We start from the raw sequence: 18,587 nt of genomic DNA, 5'->3' as shown, positions 1-18,587 counted from the left end.
TGGCCTTACATTTAGGTCTTTACTACATTTTGAGCTTACTTTTGTGTATGGTGATAGGGAGTGATCTAATCTCAAACTTTTACATGTACCTGTCCAGTTTTCCCACCACCACTTATTGAAGAGGCTGTCCTTTCTCCACTGTACATTCCTGCCACCTTTATCAAAGATAAGGTGTCCATATGTGCGTGGGTTTGTCTCTGGGCTTTCTATCCTGTTCCATTGATCTATCTTTCTGTTTTTGTGCCAGTACCGTACTGTCTTGATTACTGTAGCTTTGTAGTATAGTCTGAAGTCAGGGAGCCTGATTGTTCCAGCTCCGTTTTTCGTTCTCAAGATTGCTTTGGCTATTCGGGGTCTTTGGTGTTTCCATACAAATTGTGAAATTTTTTGTTCTAGTTCTGTGAAAAATGCCAGTGGTAGTTTGATAGGGATTGCATTGAATCTATAGATTGCTTTGGGTAGTAGAGTCATTTTCACAATGTTGATTCTTCCAATCCAAGAACATGGTATATCTCTCCATCTATTTGTATCATCTTTAATTTCTTTCATCAGTGTCTTATAATTTTCTGCATACAGGTCTTTTGTCTCCTTAGGTAGGTTTATTCCTAGATATTTTATTCTTTTTGTTGCAATGGTAAATGGGAGTGTTTTTTTGATTTCACTTTCAGCTTTTTCATCATTAGTGTGTAGGAATGCCAGAGATTTCTGTGCATTAATTTTGTATCCTGCTACTTTACCAAATTCATTGATTAGCTCTAGTAGTTTTCTGGTAGCATCTTTAGGATTCTCTATGTATAGTATCATGTCATCTGCAAACAGTGACAGCTACACTTCTTCTTTTCCACTTTGGATTCTTTTTGTTTCCTTTTCTTCTCTGATTGCTGTGGCTAAAACTTCCAAAACTATGTTGAATAAGAGTGGTGAGAGTGGGCAACCTTGTCTTGTTCCTGATCTTAGTGGAAATGCTTTCAGTTTTTCACCATTGAGGATGATGTTGAGCCTAACAGTTTCTGAGCATTGACTGTGCCACAGGCCCTGAGCCAAACATATTACATACATTATCATGTTTTATGTTCACCAGAACCCTAAATGGTAGATTTCATAATTAGTTTTATTTTACAGATGAGAAAACTGAGGCTGGAGAAGTGAATTAATTGCAACATGGTCACCCAGCCACTTCATAACTTGGGGGATTACAAATAACATATGTAAAACATCCAGCAAAGGGCCTAGTACGTAATAGAAAAAGTTTAACAAATGGGAACCATTATGCAAAGTACAGTATGGATTTTTTAATGACAATTATCAAGGGTTTTTTGTTGTTTTTGTTGTTTGTTTGTTTTTGCATCTTGAGTGGGTTTCTGGAAGCCTACTGCTGGCATTCTCTTTTCTCAGAGGAGTTGGGCTTCAAGTTTAAAGATGAACATATTAAAGAATCATTGTATTTGTTTTCTCTTTGAGTCCCGTGTAAGGAGTTGAATACTGAAATATAGGCAATTAAGCAAGTCCTGGGCCAGCAGTCAGAAAACTGTCTCTAGTTCTTTCACCTATTTGCTGTCCTTATCTGGTCCACGTTACTTGAATGAACATTAGTTTACTGCTCTGAAAAGTTGTCATAACGTCTCCACCTTTGTGTGACTCTGCAATGAAGGCCAAATGAAATGAGATAATAAGTAGCAACTTGTAACCCACAAAGGGCTATACAAATTCTGGGGATTTTATATTATTAACCTCACAATGGCATTTAGCACTCTGGCCAGGACGATTCTTCCAAATGTGTCTTGGAAATTTATCTGAAATTTCCTTTTTCTACTTCTTTTCTTTTTTCCCACAATACAGCTTCTTAACCAGTTGAGAACTCAAAAGTACATTCATAAGGTTTCATTTTGGGGCATAAGGATCCAAGAAAGCTTGGGTTACATTTATAGTTATGAAATTAGTAGTACGTATTAATTGTGCATGACCTCAGGCCAGCAAATGGAATTAAAAATAATTGTCAGGCCTTTGGATTTATTGATGGAGCTAAAGTAACACCAGGCTGCTTTTGGCAAGACCTTCTCTGTGTGCAGAATTATATTAATAGGCAATATCAATTCTATCTAAAATACAGAGAGTAAGTGAAGAACTTATCTGTCTCCCTTTGGGGGAAAAAAGCAAGTGCATTTCCTAAATGACATCTTGGTATATAAGACCTGGGCTTGGAGTTTTGATAAAATTGACGCCTTGCTCTCTCCTGTTCTGGAGATAGTCTGTGCCCTACATTTAGAGTTTAACTTCAATCCCAAGAGGACCTGCACATTGTAGATGGGATGGAATTAACCTTGACTGAATACCTACTATGGGCCAGGCTGGGAGTTTCACATAAAGGAATTAATGTAATTCTTACAAGAGCCCTGTATATAATAAAACACCCAATGTTGGTTGAGCAATGGTGACCATGTGGCCAACAGAGTAATAACTGCTTTGTAGGCATGTTAATTTTAGTTAATTCTCACAACAATCATACAATATGATTGCTCTTATCATACCCACTTTACTGGGTGAAAGAGGAAACTAAGGCCCATGACGGAAACGAGTAAACGTAGCCAAGTTGCACAGCTAGTAAGCATAAGAGCTGATATTCAGGCTCGAGTTCGGCCAACTCCGAAATCTACATTTTTTTCAGTACATATTACCAGAAGAAGACAAATAAAGTTGTGATTACAAGAAGATCATAGTTATGGTAGTCATGTTGGTATGTTGATTTATTCAGTTGTTTACTTACTAAACGTTTATGTATTTACTCTGTAAGGGGCACTGGGTTGGGTGTAAGGGATACTAAGAACACAGTCCCCACCCTCAGTGAGTCTGTTGGGGCAGACAGGAGGGTGTATGGGTACTTATAATACTTGATGAGATAAGCAAAGAGGAGGTCACCCGGCCAGTTTTGTGGGGTCATCAGGGACTGCTTCCCCGAAGAGCTGTTCTCTAGGTTGAGTTCTGAAGTGCAAGTAGGAGGGTGCCAGGCAGAGAGTGGGAAAGGGTTTTCTGTGCAGGGTGAGGAGTGTGTATGGATACCTGCCACCGAGAGGGGAGCTCAATGTACTGAGAAGGCTATGATTAGTGCTGTGGGATTCATGAATCCCTGTGTGTGGGGGGGCAGGGGTAGAACAGGGATTTGGCTGTCAGAAATGAGGTTGGCGTGAATGCAGAGAGCTAGAGATGCCTGGGAATGAGATAGATCATTTAGGCTACGGCCAGGCATGTTCACTTGATTCCAAGTGTAGTGAGAAACCATCCAAAGGCTTTAAGGGGGAGAGTGGAATGATCACATATGCAGGGCTATTATTTAGAGTGACGGCTTGGGCTGCAGCTTGGAGGATAGGCTGGGATGAATGCTATCTGGGGCAGGGGGAAACGTCTGGAGGCGTTGGCAGAAACCAGTGACAGGAGACCAGGACTGAGTGGTGGTCTGACTTAAGAAAGAAGTGGACAAGGAAAATTCAAATATTAGAACTATCAAGGCTTGGCAATTGATGGAATATAAATGGGGGTGGAGGGAGAGGGGTGAATTAAGGAATATTTCCAAGGTTGAGATTTCAAGAACTCATATAGGCACACGTGAGAAAAATTGTGCATTTTTTTTAAAAATTGAAGGTAAGATGATGAGTTCTGCTCTGAGCCTGTTGAGTTTGAGGTTTCCTGGAGGCAGTAGAGAGGAGCTGGTGAAAGACAGCCATGTCTGAGAATGGTCAATATAGAGATGATAACAGAAGCGTGAGTAGTCGATGCCTGAGCATGGAGGCCTGAGGACAGGAGGGAGGGTCAGGACATGTAAAACGTGTGCAACAAAAAGAGAAGCTTGCATTTTGGCGGAGCTGGCGAAGTCAAAGAGGTAGGAACTAGCCTGGAAAGGGTAGGATCGTGACTGTCTAGGGCAGGGAGACTCAAGGAAGATGGGAGTGGGTCTCATTGTCAAATAGATGCACCTGTTAGCTTTAGTAATGAGAGGGCCACTGGCGATCTTGTTGAAGCCAGTTTTAGAGGAGAGGTTGGTGCAAAAGAGGACTGTGTCCTGCTCACAGATGATGGGATTAGTAGGAGAGAGGCCTCTGTCATCAGTGGAGGAGGGGAGAAGGAAGACGTGTGCCAAGGCAGGTAAGTTTGTAGGGTATGCAGGTTGTCTGTGATAGACTGTGAAATCAGAGGCAGATTCAGCAGCTGGAAGTGAGGATGGAGCTGTCAGAGTTGCGGTTTCTCATGGACAGGTGTGAAGGTTTGAAATACTTCCTAGGGAATGTAAGATGGCCAATCAGGAAAAGGGAAAAGAATTTTTGGTCAGAGACGGGGTCCTTACATTCAAAAGAGTATTCATCTATGCGGTTCTCTCCACCTATACTCGGTGGTTTTCAGGTGAGGAAGTGGTTGGATTGACTGAGTTGGCAGAAGGTGGTACCAGGGAGGTGTGACAGGAAGACAAAGTGGGGGCAGGATAGTTATGGATATGGCAGAACATGTACTGATGTGGTAGATGAAGAGGTCTGGGTTGGAATGGGGAGGAGGTGAAGTCATGAATGAGTAGATCAACTGGGAGGAAAGAGAGGGCCCCTGGGACCATGGCCAAAATGATGTTGGAGAAGAGACATGAGAATAGCAGTGTGAGAGCACTGTGGGTTTTTCTAAATTGAGAATCATTGAATCAAGCAATTCTAAGTGAATTTCCCCTCATGGGAATGAGTGGCTAACGTGGACTGGAGGTGGCCTATGGAGAGGAGGTCAATAAACTGACCTCTAACTTTATCCAGATAGTCTGGCAAATATGAATGTATTTATGAAGGATATGATACAATCATTTAAAAATAGGACAATTCCCAAAGATGTGGGAGCTGATAAATACCAACCATACGTGTATGAAATCACCAATATTATCCCCAAGTGCTAAGTCATCAAGGAATCCCAAGGCCAATTGCCAATTTGAACTCAAATGCAACCAAATTGCAATGTGCACATAGCAATTTTAGCTTACTATCCAGGGGCTTCTATAATCTTGTCCCACTGTATCCCTTTATTCCTCTTTCTCTCTCATCCCCTTTGTACATTGTGTATTTCATCCAATTTGGGCAAATTCCTAGTCCACAAACATGTCCCTTAAGCTCAACTGCTATGCTTTTGTCCACACTATTCGTTCAACTTAGAAGTCTCTTCTCTCCACACTGATTTTTCAGCTCCTCTGCCTGTTCTACAACTTCCCTCAATTGCCGTTCCTCTCATAAGGTCTCCCCTCTCTCACCAGATCTCCTCTTCTACTTCTGATGCTCCCTTGCATCTACTTCACCTTTCCTTTTTTGGCACTTGTCATCTTCTGTTTTATTCTATAACATTCTGAGAGCATTGTATTTTATTTTCCCTATTAGTAGGTGGGTTGCTTACACACAGAGACTTAGATCAGGGCTTGGTAAACATTTTATACAAAAGACAGCTAGTAAATATTTCAGGTTTGGCGGGCCATACTGTCTTTATGGCAAGTACTCAAACTCTGCTGTTTTAGTGTGAAAGCAACCATAAACAGCATATAAGGAAATGAGCATGGCTGTGTTCCAATCAAACTTTATTTTTGGACATGGAAATTCAAATATCGTATCATTTTCACATGTCACAAAATATTATTCTTTCCATTGTTTTCAACCATTTAAAAATATAAGAGCCACCCTTTGCTCATGGGCTGTATAAAAACCACTGGCCCTTGGGACAAGGTTTCCCAGTCCCCAGCTTAGAGTCCTTTTACTGCTGTATCACCAGTGCTAGGACAGTGTATGGCACATAGTAAGCACTCAGTAAACATTTGTTGAGTAGATTAACCAAAGAGTCAATGTAATCCAACCTTAACTGACCAAAAACCTAGAGAATAGCTTTGCTTATTGGTTGGTAACACTCAGAATCAACAGGGATCTTGGGCTTCTACCTTTGGCTATACTTTGCGTGAATCTGAAAAGTTTTGATTTAACTAAGGTGACATAGCTCACAGGCATCATCACTGAACTTGAATTTGAGTCTTGTGACTCCAAGTCTAGGGTTCTTTTGAACTATGAGCTTGCCAGTATGACTCAATAAGAAATGCCAAGTAGCTCCCTGGATGGTCACCAAGATTTTCATTTCATCCGAGTAACTCTGTGGGGCTCTGGCATTGTTAAATAGTGTCCAAGATGAGGATAATCAGTTTGAATAAAATTGGTTTGACAGTGGAGGGCTACTTAGGCTCAGTTTTCTGAAATAGCAAGTCTTATCTGGCCCATCCCAAGAGGATCCTTGTCTCCTACACCGCCTTCTAATAATCATGTTTTTAACAGTGGGCAAAGCTGTGGTTAAGCTTATTACTGTTCCCTCACCATTAAATCTTCTGTTGGCTTTAGTGTTTCAAAGGATCCTCTCACTGGAATACTTTAGGGCTCAGACAAGCCTGGAGCAAAGTAGTTTGGGGCCCGAGCTGAGCAAAGAAAAATGACTGTCAAAATACCATCTTATTTAAGGAGAATTGAAATTCTGATCCGGGTGCATTTCATCCCAGGGATGGATTTCACCCATGCACAAGCGCTTTCCTTAGCATCTTTTTAATAACCAACAAGGCCTCAGGCACCAACCCCTGGCTCGCCCTTTCATTTAGAAGGAGGAAAACGTCCATCTCAAAGACTTAAATGTATTATTTTGCCCCAGATGTGAAAGAACAAATGCCCATCAGAGACCTTGACACCAAGTGTTCCAAACCCTTCAACTTTCACAACCCAATAACTTTTCACGGGTGAGAGAATTAAATACTTTGCAACTGATCAATACCCCCAGGTCTTATAAGCTTATTTTAAAACTCTGCAGACACTGTCAATGAGGTTAACTTTGAATGTTCAGGCTGAGATCCAAATGGAACTGGCTTTTTTACTTAACGCTGAGTGAGGAAATCAACGAGCCTTTGGCCCGTTCTATCCCTTGTCAGGTTTGATGCATTGAAGTCTCCTGTTCCCTTAGTCTCCAATTTAATTACCTGGAACTTATCTCCTTTTATAAACTGTTACACACTCAGCCCCCAGTTTTTTTTTTTTTTTTTACCACTTTGCAAGGTTTTCATGGGGAAAAAAAAAGCTGCCCAATAGTAAGAGGAGGAGTCACACCTGTATTCATATCCAGCCTTGTCATGATTTTCGGGCTGGTAAGAATGACTTGATAATCCCAATGAATGAAGGGCCCTCTCAGCTATCAGCCCAGCTCTGGAGGGCTCCTGACTACCTCCTAACTCTTACCAACTCTGCCAAGGGAGCAAAGAGCTGCTAAATATCCTTCAAGTAAATATTCAAAAAAGAGCTATTTACTCTGCCGGATTGCAAATGGTATTTCATTTATCTTACAAGTAGAAACTACACTGATCTTTGAAATTTACTCAGAAAAGTACATTAGAAGGTCAAAAGAAAAACCTTTTCCGTATTTCTAAATTGTCTTTGCAAAGGTGTTTAAAAAATAACCCTGGTTATCACTACTATTATAATAGAGGACTGTCCTTAGGTCAAGATCTCGTCCAATATTAGGTGCTTATCCCCCCCCCCCACTCCAGGTCCTGTGTTTATCCCATTTTCCTTCACATCTCCTCCTGAAGTGTTTTTGCAGACCTATAGCCTTCCTGGTTTTCTTCGCCAAGGCAACAGCCTTTTCAGGAGTTCAACCAAGTTTAAGTCCAAATTTTGATGATAACAGATGCAGCAATGTAAACAGAGTCACATCGTCTTGGCCGTCAGCATCTCAGGTACAACGTGTGACAGAGGCAAATGGAATCCTCCCTTCTAAGGCCCCTTACGTAGTGGATGGAGATTACCACAGAGGCGAAGAAAAAGTCTAATCAGCTGTTAGAGCCCTAAATTACATTCCTCTTGGTTGAAATCCCCAAATTACCTAATTGTCATGCAGTTCACATTTGAGCGGCTGATTTTTTCCCTGGTCTATTATTCTAATCGCCTTTTGGATGTCGATGTTAGCAGCCTCAAGCCTGCAAGGGCTCACTGCAGCGCTGCTGTCAGAGACATGACCCAGGGTGGAATTCAAGGTCCTTAGAAGAATCAAGTCACAGGTACACTGAGGAAATAACTGGAAAACATGAAAGAAAACCACAAGATAGCCGCATCTGGCTGTTCTCTCTCCTCCTCCTGTATTTCACAGGGAAAGAGCACCTTGCCCCTCTCCAAAGGGGACAGGCCGTGCATCTGGGGAGGCTGAGCTCAGGTATCCCAGCTCCTCGGGGCATCGCTACTCGCAGCAGGGTCTTTCCAGTTGATCCGTAGAATGTTCCCTCGTTTCCCTTGTTTGCCTTAGTATTTCCCAGACCAAATCTGATGGCCACCTTGGGAATATCAGACAGTGGTGATGACCCCAGTCTCTCAAGTCAGATGGCCTGAGCTCAGCCTCCAGATGCTCTCTCTTGCTTTTTTGATCTTGGGCAATTCACGTCAGCTCCCAGTTTCCCAATCTGTAAAGTGAGGGTAATGATGACCTTTTCCTTACAGGGATGTGAGGGTAAAAGGAGGAAGTGCATGTTGGGGTGATCACAGTGTCTCAAGACATGCCAGTTATTATACTTATTCATTATTTAATAATTATTACAGCCCATTGGAGGGCTGACTGATAAAGAAGTTACATAATGAAGGACTCCCAGGAGAGGGTTCAAAAATTAATTAGTAATTGTGAGAGGGCTCCTTTTTATTTTTTGCTGATTTTTCAAGTCTCTAATGTTAAATGATTCCAACATGGAGCCAAAGGAGAGAAAGAAAACACTATTAACTGTTTAGCTAATGACCAGGACACATCACTTTTTAAGATCACATAAATAATTAAAAGTAAACCAAAGAAGTAGAGCTTCTCTCCATCCCCAGGGACCTGGGAACAGAGGAACTTTGTAGAACTGAAGATAATAAGTGAACTTCTGAAGAAAAGGGAGACTCATCGTTCCAGAGACTTCCACTTTTAAATCTGAGCTTGAACGAGCATCGAGCTCTTCTCGTGTTGAATGAACCTCGAGGAGAATGGAAGCAATAGGCAGGTTGTTCGAGGAAATAACGGTGATCAAAACACGTCTCCATGGATTACCAGATCAGTGCTGAGTCCTCAGACAGCCGACGCCATTATCCATAAAGATATTAGATTATCCTGAGAACAGTTATTATAGGAGAAAGAAATCAACTGCTCCAATGTGAGCTGTATAACAATCAGGCAATTCTGAAATTTCAACTGAGAGGAATTTAATTAAGGCTCCAACAGCTGATTCAACTCAGTTAGATGTGCTGGCGACTGCTACTGGTTACACAAGAAACCCAAGAAGAAAGACTCCCACCTTTTCCTTACGCTGCGTTTAACCCTGCTGGTAGCCATACGTAGGATCCTTTAGGTGCTTCTCTTCGATCACCCAGAACAGAATGAGCTGGGATCCTGGTTAAAAAGTTAGGTTCCCAAGCCTCATCCCACATTTACTGATGCATACACTCCAGCGATCTAGGAGTCTGCATTCATCCACTCATTCATTTATTTTAATTGAAGTATAGTTGATTTACAGTATTGTGTTAGTTCCAGGTGTACAGCAAAGTGATTCACTTACTTATGTATGTGTATTTTCAAATTCTTTCCCATTATAGGTTATTACAAGATATTGACCTATATAGTTCCCTGTGCTGTACAGTAAATCACTGTTGTTTATTTTATGTATAATGGTGTGTATCTGTTAATCCCATACTCCTAATTTATCCCTTCCCCCTCTTTCCCCTTGGAGTCTGCATTCCTCTCCCCAAGGAGAGGTTCTTATTCCTGCTAAAGTCTCATAATCCCACTACCTTCAGTAACCGCATTTAAGACAGTGCATTCAAAGGAAGCAGGTGCTTTACTTTAACACCTGAAAAGCAATTCTTATTTTCACTCTGCCAGTGGCCATCTGAGACCCCATGGCACTGAAGATAAAGTAGGTTTGGTCCACATTCGCTTTTCAGCAGTTTTATTGTAGAAGCTTGTTTGAATATACCATGCAGGGGAAATCTGGGGTGCAATGTGACATCTGGTTTCAGCAGACCCTAGCTGTCTTGAACGAACTTTAGATCGGGTTTTGGTTCACAAAAAAATCACGACTCAACTGCAAACTACTCCAGATAGAGCACATTTCAACTTAATATCAAGTCAGGGTTGTGGCTCAGACATCTCTGTTGTAGTTTCCAGGTCAATCAAATTCAGATCTACTTTTGGCTTCGAGCAGCAACCAAAGACACAAAATTACTCATGTGTAAGCCTGCTATCAGCTCTGCATTTGCATGCAGAGGCATGGAAGTGATGCTAACCGGTGATGCTATTTATGCTAAATACGGACTTTAAGTCAATTTAAATTTCCTTCATGGACATTTATCTTATGTCCTTTAGAAGACTTTATATTCCAGGTGGAGAGAAATTGGCCTCCTGTTTGCTTTGTTTTTCTCCTGAAATTCATCTTCCTGAAGAGTTAATTACTTGCATTTTCTCCACCTTGGGAGTAAATCCCTGCTTATTATCTGGAATGTTTTCCGGTGTTTTGCACATGCGAAGTGTTTGTTTTAGGACCTGTTTCCCCCTTGGTTATGAAATCACTCAATGAGCTAACCAGGGCCAGTCAAGCTGGAGCACAGGCAGCGTGAACTCTGCTTTCATTGTCGGTTTTGATAAATTTCATCTCTGATTTTTAATTTTACAATCCCTATTGTCTTGTCTCCAAGGAGGGGATCTGAGTAAACAGGCAACTCTCCTCTTTTAACTTTGAATTCTAAGTAAAAATTGATGCCAGTGCTGCCTTCTGAATTGAGTTCAGTTCAGCAAACATTTATTGAACTGGAATGTGGTGAACACTGTACTACAGCCGATGTGGGTCATGTTATGTGAAAGGCTGGCCAGGCCAGAGATTCTATAATACAGGGCAAACTGAGCCCTTAATCCCCACCCCCATACAGATACACAATCGGTCTCTAAGTTGTATTGATTCCACCACTTTGGGATCCTGTGAGTTCATGCCCCCTCCCCATGCGGCCCTATGCCAGACTCATCCAGATTAATGCAGCTGCCTCCTGACCCATCACTCTGCCTTCAGAATCTTTTAGACACAAACCCTTTCTCTGCACTGCACTGGGAAGAAGTGTCCTAATACGTCAGACTGATTGTATCCCTCCCCTGATTAAAACTCTTCAGTAATCCCCATCTCCATCTGCCATGCTGGTATGGCTCATGGTTGGAAGTCAGTTCCTTTAGAAGCATCTTTGGTTTCCTTGCAGAGCAGGAAGCTCTCTGCTCCAGTAGTATCCTGTGCCCACCCCAGCACGGCAGTTACCGCATTTATTAGCTCACGTTATCTCATGGCCAGTGTGCTTTAACTCCTCTTCTCTAACCAGACTAGAAAGTCTGAGCACTGGGACCAGCCTGCACTGTTCACAGTTGTAGCCCCAGAGCCTCCTGCAGTGCCTGGCACAATGTAAAGCCCTGGACGCATGTGTATTGAGCTCATGAATGAACATGCGAGAGAATTCAAGGGAAAAAGAGAATGCTCAAAACCACGTTCCAGGGCTTCCCTGGTGGCGCAGTGGTTGAGAGTCCGCCTGCTGATGCAGGGGACACGGGTTTGTGCCCTGGTCCAGGAAGATCCCACATGCCGCGGAGTGGCTAGGCCCGTGAGTCATGGCCGCTGAGCCTACGCGTCTGGAGCCTGTGCTCCGCGACGGGAGAGGCTGCAACAGTGAGAGGCCCGCGTGCCGCAAAAAACAAAAAACAAAACAAAACAAAATGCATTCCAGCTGGAGTATTAAGCCGAAGGGGAGAGACGGTATTTGAGCTGTACCTGGAAAGAGTGGGTAGGATTCCAGTCAGTGGAGATGATAAGGAGAGGAATTTCACGTAGAAGTAGTGCAGGCAAAGGCGGGGAAATGGGTGTCATTCAGGGGGTGTGTGGTGAGAGTGAAAAGTGTACGCATCATTGTGGCTTAGTGTTGTACGTGTGTGTAGAGGTGTGAGTGTAGGTGTGTGTTAGGCATGTGTGTATGTGTAGTGGTACGTGTGTGGAGGTGAGTGTATATATGTGTGTATTGTGAATTCAGGTAGGTATGAGTGTAGCTGTGTGTTTATGTATAGATATATAAATATATGATATATATATATGTGTGCATGTGTACAGGTTTGAATCCACTTATATATGGATTTTTTTCAGTAGTAAATACTGCAGTACTACATGATCCCCAGTGGGTTGAATCCGCAGATATGGAGGAACCATGGTTATGGAGGACCAGCTATATCTTATACACAAATTTTTGACTGCACGAAGGGTCAGTGCTCCTAAACCCCACGTTGCTCAAGGGTTAACTGTATACACATATGCACATACATATATATGTACATACATGTGTGAGTATGTGTAGGTGTAAGCGTATGTGTGTTTGAAGGTGTAGATGTATATGTTTCAGTGTGAGGGTGTGTATAGGGTGTGCAAAAGAGAAATCAACAAAGTGATAGAAAGAGAGAGAGGACAGTGTATCGAGGTTGATGGGACCTATACTCTAGAGTCCATTAATGTAAGAGGAATCTGACTGGTTTTGTGGGCAGTATGAGTCATGGAAGGATTTGAGTAGAGGTAGATCTATGATTTTGGTGTTTAGATATACGTTCTTAGGGAGTGGCTTGGGAGAGAGCAGTTGTGAGGTGATTTTAACTGTCTCTTGTAAGCATTTCATGAATAGATCAAATACAATCAAGCACTCATACCTCTTTGAAAGGAGAGTCACAAACATCTATTAACCTCATTTCTTCCAGCCTCTTGCAGCCTCTGTGACATCGCTATGGATTTAACCAGACCTTAAGGGATGAATATTAACTTATGACAGTTTCTGGAGATGAAATTATCTTTTCCTCTGAGAAAATATTGGCTGAACGTTTTGATAAGTAATCACTGCTCTGTCACAAAACACTTCCTAGGAGCTGAAGAGGGAATTAGCTTTCTAAAAGCACAGCATTTAAATTTTATTAGTAAGAACAGATTAAAAAATCATGACAAAGTTAATTTCCCCTTTCTCCACTTCTTTTAACAAAATCACTTTTCTCCATTAGAGGTCAATTATTTTTCTTTGTCCTCAAAACTTCAGTTTATTTGCTGAAAACATTTAAAGGTTTATCACCAAAATCCAGTTTATTTTGAAGACAAAGATTTTTTTTTCTTCTCCCACACAGCCTAGTTGGGGGAATTTGGGACTGTTTTCAAGTCCAAAATTCATGATAGAGATAAAAATCATCTGCCCACAGCTTCTTCTTGTGTATAGGGTGTTTATAAGAATGAAAATAGCGCTAAGAATAGTGCCTAATAATCTCTGGACCTAGAGGTTATCGTACTAAATGAAGTCAAGTCAGACAGAGAAAGACAGATGTCATATGATGTCACTTATATGTGGAATCTAAAAAAAAATGATACAAATGACTTAGTTACAAGACAGAAATAGACTCACAGACATAGAAAAGAAATTTATGGTTACCCAAAGGGAAAGAGAGGGAGGGATTAATTAGGAGTTTGGGATTAGCAGACACAAACCACAGTCATCGAATGCTACAGACTCTGCTAAGTGTGGTGTGTTCATTCATTCCAGCAACAGCTATCCAGCTGTGCCAGGCCCTGAGTTAGAAGCTGTGGACATAGAAACCAACTAATATACATATATATTAATATATATAATATAATATATATATATATCCCTGCTAGACTGAAGAATTACGATCTAATGAGTGAAACATATACACAAACATATAGGTTGTTGAGGTATAATATTGTTAAGCAAATGAAAATTAGGTATTTAAATCAAATCAAGGATTTGTGAATGAAATGTTATGATGTCTGAGATTTCCTTCAATATAATATGGGAGGAGTGGTTGGGAGTATAAATGAAGCAAGATTGACCATGAGTTAGTCATTAATGAAGCTAGATAATGGGAAGATGGAGATACATTCTAGTATTTTACTTTTGTATGAGTTAAAATTTTTCCATAATAAAAAAAAGAAAAAAAAGAATGGAGGGGGCAAGAAGCTTCCACTTTTGGGAAAGTTATATATGGACCCATGTTCATGATGATTTCTTCATTTCTTTTTCCATTCTGGATAACAGACTAGATTAACTCTTACGGCAAATCTCAACTCCTTAACTGGACCTGCAAGGCTTTGCATCATCTGGCCCCTGCCAGCCTGGAGGGCTCTTCCTGCCTCTGCTCCCTCTACCCCCTCATCCACTCATCTTGGATTTCCAGTCTCAGCTTAAGTGCCACCTCTTGGGGAAGACTTATGTGATTTCGTTCCCCCTTTTTCCAGCCTTAGACCCGTATTTTATTTCTTTCTCCCAGTTTGTACGATGTATAGTTTGTACGATGTATATTTTTATGTGGTTATTTGACTCATGTTTGTCTTTCCAATTAACATAAAAATTCCTTGCAAGTAAAAATTGTGCTGCTTGCACTACAGTACCCTTAGTGCCTAGCGCAGTGCTTGGCACCTAGTAGCCACTCAGTAAATATTTATGGAGTAAACAAGTCTCTATTAAGCCTGTCTACAGACTCCAGACCCAGTTATATAGTCCTTTGTAAATAGGAACATAGGAGGGGAAAGCGAAGGATGTCTGTTTCTCCCCTATCTGGTATATAAAATCCTGGAGTTGAGATTTTTGGCGTTTGGAACAGGAGCCTGTCAGACTCAGAGAAGGAGGTAAGAGCTCTCGGGATCTAGGGCAATGTTTACACAGCAGCTTCAGCTCCTAATCAAGTTTTCCCACCCACCACTTGCTTCCACCCTCCTTGGCTGACCCATGGGTGCTTACTTAGATGTGCTGGGAAGGGAGAGAGGAACTTAGAGGAGATTTAGGAAGTTATTGCACTCTGGGAACTCATAAACCTTTGCAGCCTCTCTCTCCATGAGTCAGCCTTGGGCTGGAACCTTTGCCTGCCTCCCATGGTGTAGGGTATGTGACATGGTCGGTGACATCACCAAAGATTCTGCTGGCTAAACGGGCTTTGCCTCTATTTATGTTACCTTGGGACTTTAGGAGCTGTCTCCGCAAGGAAGAAAGGGTCTTGGAGCAATAACATGATTACTGCAGATCAATTAATAGAAACACTAGTGGGAAAGCACTTTTGGATCCGCCTAGTTCCATGGTATAGCTCTGGATCCACCACTTACTAGCTGTGCAAGTTTGGGCAGTTTACATAATCTCTCTGTGCTTCAGTTTGCTGAACTGTGACGCTGGAATAATAATCCTTACCACGTGGAATTTGTAGGATTAAACTAAGTGGTAATATTGGCACATTTCCCGACTACACAGACATGCCCAAAAGTGACATTGTTTTAAGTATAACATCAAATGCTGTGGTGGAGATGGGAGCAAAGTTCTCTATTACCAGGGAAGACAGGAATGCTTTTACAGATTAGGTGATATTTGAGCTGTATCTTAAATGCTACCTACAATAATAAAATAATAGCAGCTGCCACGTATGTTACATGTTAAGTTCTGTGCTCAATGCTTCAAGGACATTTTTGGCTCATTCAAATCTCACTACAGTTCTGAAAGCATATCCTGTAGCAATCCACATTTTACAGATAGAGAAAGCAAAGCTCAGAGAGGTTAAGCAACTTTCCCAAGGCTGCTCAGCTAATGGATGAAGCCAGGATTAGCACTTAGTTCTGTGTGACTCCAAAAGCCATTGTCTTACCCACTGAACTGCCCAGGCTCTTTTGAAGGCTATGTTTGAGTTTTCTAAGGGAGATGGAAAAGAAAGAGATGGGTATAACATGTTCCAAAAGGAAGAGCTTGGATATCTCTTTATCTATTTGCATGTTTATTATTATTGGCTTGGTCTTTGTCCGGCAGCTGACTGATGGTTCCAACAAGGCAGGAATCGTTCTGTTTTACCCCTCATTGTTCCCGGGCTGGTGTCAGCACGCACATAGCTGGTGTTCAGTAAATCTATGTTTAATGAATTAAGAATTTGATGGGCTCCACATTCTCTCCAGCCTATGTTACATCACAGCCTGAGGAGATGAACGTGTTTGCTTGACCAAATTACTGCCCTTCCTAACTTAAAAAGGAAGGTATCAGTGAAGCTGGACAGTTTTGTAATTGGCCACATGGCATGTTTCTCTACAAGCAGCAAACATTTTCCAGTCCAAATGATGATGTCATCTTCCAGAGCACTGATTGCCTTCTCTCCCGCCACCTATCACCTCTCCTGGTGTCCAGCGGGTCTGAATTCTCTTCAAGGGCCTGAGATTCATTTCTGGTGACACATTACAGGAGGAGAGGTGAGTGGGTCATATGAACACAGACAAGGCTGGACTTGGCACTTAGCTCTTCAGACGAGGTATTTTCCTTGAGGTTTGTGTTACAAATAAAGCGCTGCTCTGTGGTGTCGAGCAGTTGCACTTGGGAACGGGAGGAGGAAGCACAAAGTGCAGTGCTGGGGGCAGCTTTCTCGCAGTGTGTGTGTGAGAGTGCCAAGAAGCTGTCAAATAAAATTAAGGTTCAAAACATACAGCCTTCAATTTGATTTAACTAAGATGACGACAGCTGCTCAGAGGGAACACGATCGATTCTGCTTTGACAGGTCTTGATGTACAGTAAGCAGTAAAAGTCTCCACTCTGTGCTGGATTAAGAAAAATTCACCTTAATTTCAACTTAAATAGAACCGTATCTGAGCTTGAAGGGAGGCTTCTCGTCTGCTCACCTGCTCTACCCCCTTGTTTCTCCTGCCAGTCCTCCCTCTTTTTTGCCCTTGGACTTCATCTTCCTCTCCCCTTTCCTCTTTTTCTTTTTCTTAGCACTTTAAAAATCTCTCTCCCTCTCACTGACTCTCTTCTATACTTAAAAGGGAGAGTTTGGAGTCCTTACTACGTGCTGAGCACTGCCCTATATGCTTTTCTCGAATTGCCTTATTTAATTCCCACGACATCCTTATAAAGTAGGTGGAATTGTGTCTATTTACAGATGAGAAAACAGATGTTCATAGTGATTAAAAGCCTGCCTGTGGTTGTACAGCTAGTAAGTGGCAGATCTGGGGGTTCAAGCCTAGACCTCTGATTCTAAAAGTCCTTGCTCTTTTCATGACATTAGTGGGCCTGAGCTCTGGCAGAACATCACAATCACTTGGGGATCTCCAACGGCATCCGTGCTTTGTCACCACCCCCGTATTTATTAGTCTGGGGAGAGTCCAGGGCATGGGAGCGGCCCAGTATTCTGCTTTCCCTTTGTCCTCATCTTTCTTAGCATATAAACAGAAGTGTACGTTGAGGTAGGTAGCAGAAAAGCCCTGAAGATGATGGGGTTCTTCTCCCATACCTCTTACGGAGGAGGACTCACCTTTCTGGAAGCCAGTGGTGCCGGAAAGCACAGGTGTGTCTTTCTCTTTATACCAGGTGGGCAAGTGGGAGAACCAGACCCTGAGCCTGAGGCATGCCGTGTGGCCCAGGTACAAGTCCTTTTCGGACTGTGAGCCAGACGACAACCATCTGAGCATCGTCACACTGGAGGAGGCCCCCTTTGTCATCGTGGAAGACATAGACCCGCTGACTGAGACGTGTGTGCGGAACACTGTGCCATGTCGGAAGTTCATCAGAATCAAGTGAGTCCAGGGATGCTGTCGGTTGAATGTGCCCAATCCTTTACAATAGCCTGTATCACTGAGAACAGTGGTGTCTCTACAAGAATAATAGAATGTAATATAAAATATACTCTATTATAACAGGTGGGTATAAAAATAGACTTTTTAAAAGACCTGGAACTACACCAGGTGGTTTGCATTCATTTGATTCCAACAACGGCAATACGAGGCGCGTGGTTTTGCCCATTTAAAACATGATAAAAACTGAGTGATGAGAAGATTAAGAAGCACGTTCAAAGCCACTTAGCTAGTAGATGGAAGAGGCAGGACTCAAACACTTGTCCATCTGACTCCACCACCATATTCTTAACCAGTATGGTAAGTCAACCCTCCCCTTCAATATTTCCTAGAATAATTATTTCTTTTGTATTTTTCTGGTTGCTCCTTCCCCCAAACCATATCTACCACTTCCTTCCACCTCTCTTCTATTTCCCAGATCCAAACTTTTCAGAATTTTCAAAGCTTCTCTCCATTTTGGGGTCAGCATCCACCTTACAAGTGACTTTCTGATGTGCTTAAGGTGGAGCTGATCTCCTGGGGATCTCCTAGGTCACCAGCAACAAACCAGCATTGCATCTAAGTCATTTCCTCTTTTATTATGATTGAAGAGGAACTGACATTTTTTATCAGATCCCCTGATGAAGGCTTCTCCCTAATCTATAAACCCTTTGGAGATACATAAAGCTTCATGGCCAAGTCCAAGGCCCTGAATTTTGTCTTTGTATTGCAAACATAAACACAAATACCACCCTTGTGGAGGATTCACAAAAGGAAAAAGCCTACCGCTAGGTGGAAATCTTTTTTTTTTTTTTTCTTAGTATTTTCTGATTGCCTCCTTTCACCTGGACAATTTTTGCTTGCCCTTTAATTCTTAAGCACTCCCTCCACAAGCTAGGTTAGT

At 42.1% G+C, this 18,587-nt stretch overlaps 1 protein-coding gene across 2 annotated transcripts in view; it reads left to right on the top strand.

Moving 5' to 3' along the window:
* The window catches only part of GRIN2A (glutamate ionotropic receptor NMDA type subunit 2A), a 369,552-nt gene that overhangs the window by 265,893 nt on the left and 85,072 nt on the right, over window positions 1-18,587 (top strand). For both annotated transcript variants that reach the window (XM_032605747.1, XM_032605748.1), the window contains exon 4: window positions 17,442-17,647. In XM_032605747.1, the coding sequence (XP_032461638.1) occupies window positions 17,442-17,647 (206 nt within the window). The remainder of the gene's footprint in view (window positions 1-17,441; window positions 17,648-18,587) is intronic.

Source organism: Phocoena sinus, chromosome 15 (genome assembly GCF_008692025.1).
Source record: "Phocoena sinus isolate mPhoSin1 chromosome 15, mPhoSin1.pri, whole genome shotgun sequence".
NCBI lineage: Eukaryota > Metazoa > Chordata > Mammalia > Artiodactyla > Phocoenidae > Phocoena > Phocoena sinus.
This window is presented reverse-complemented; position numbering and strand designations above follow the sequence as displayed.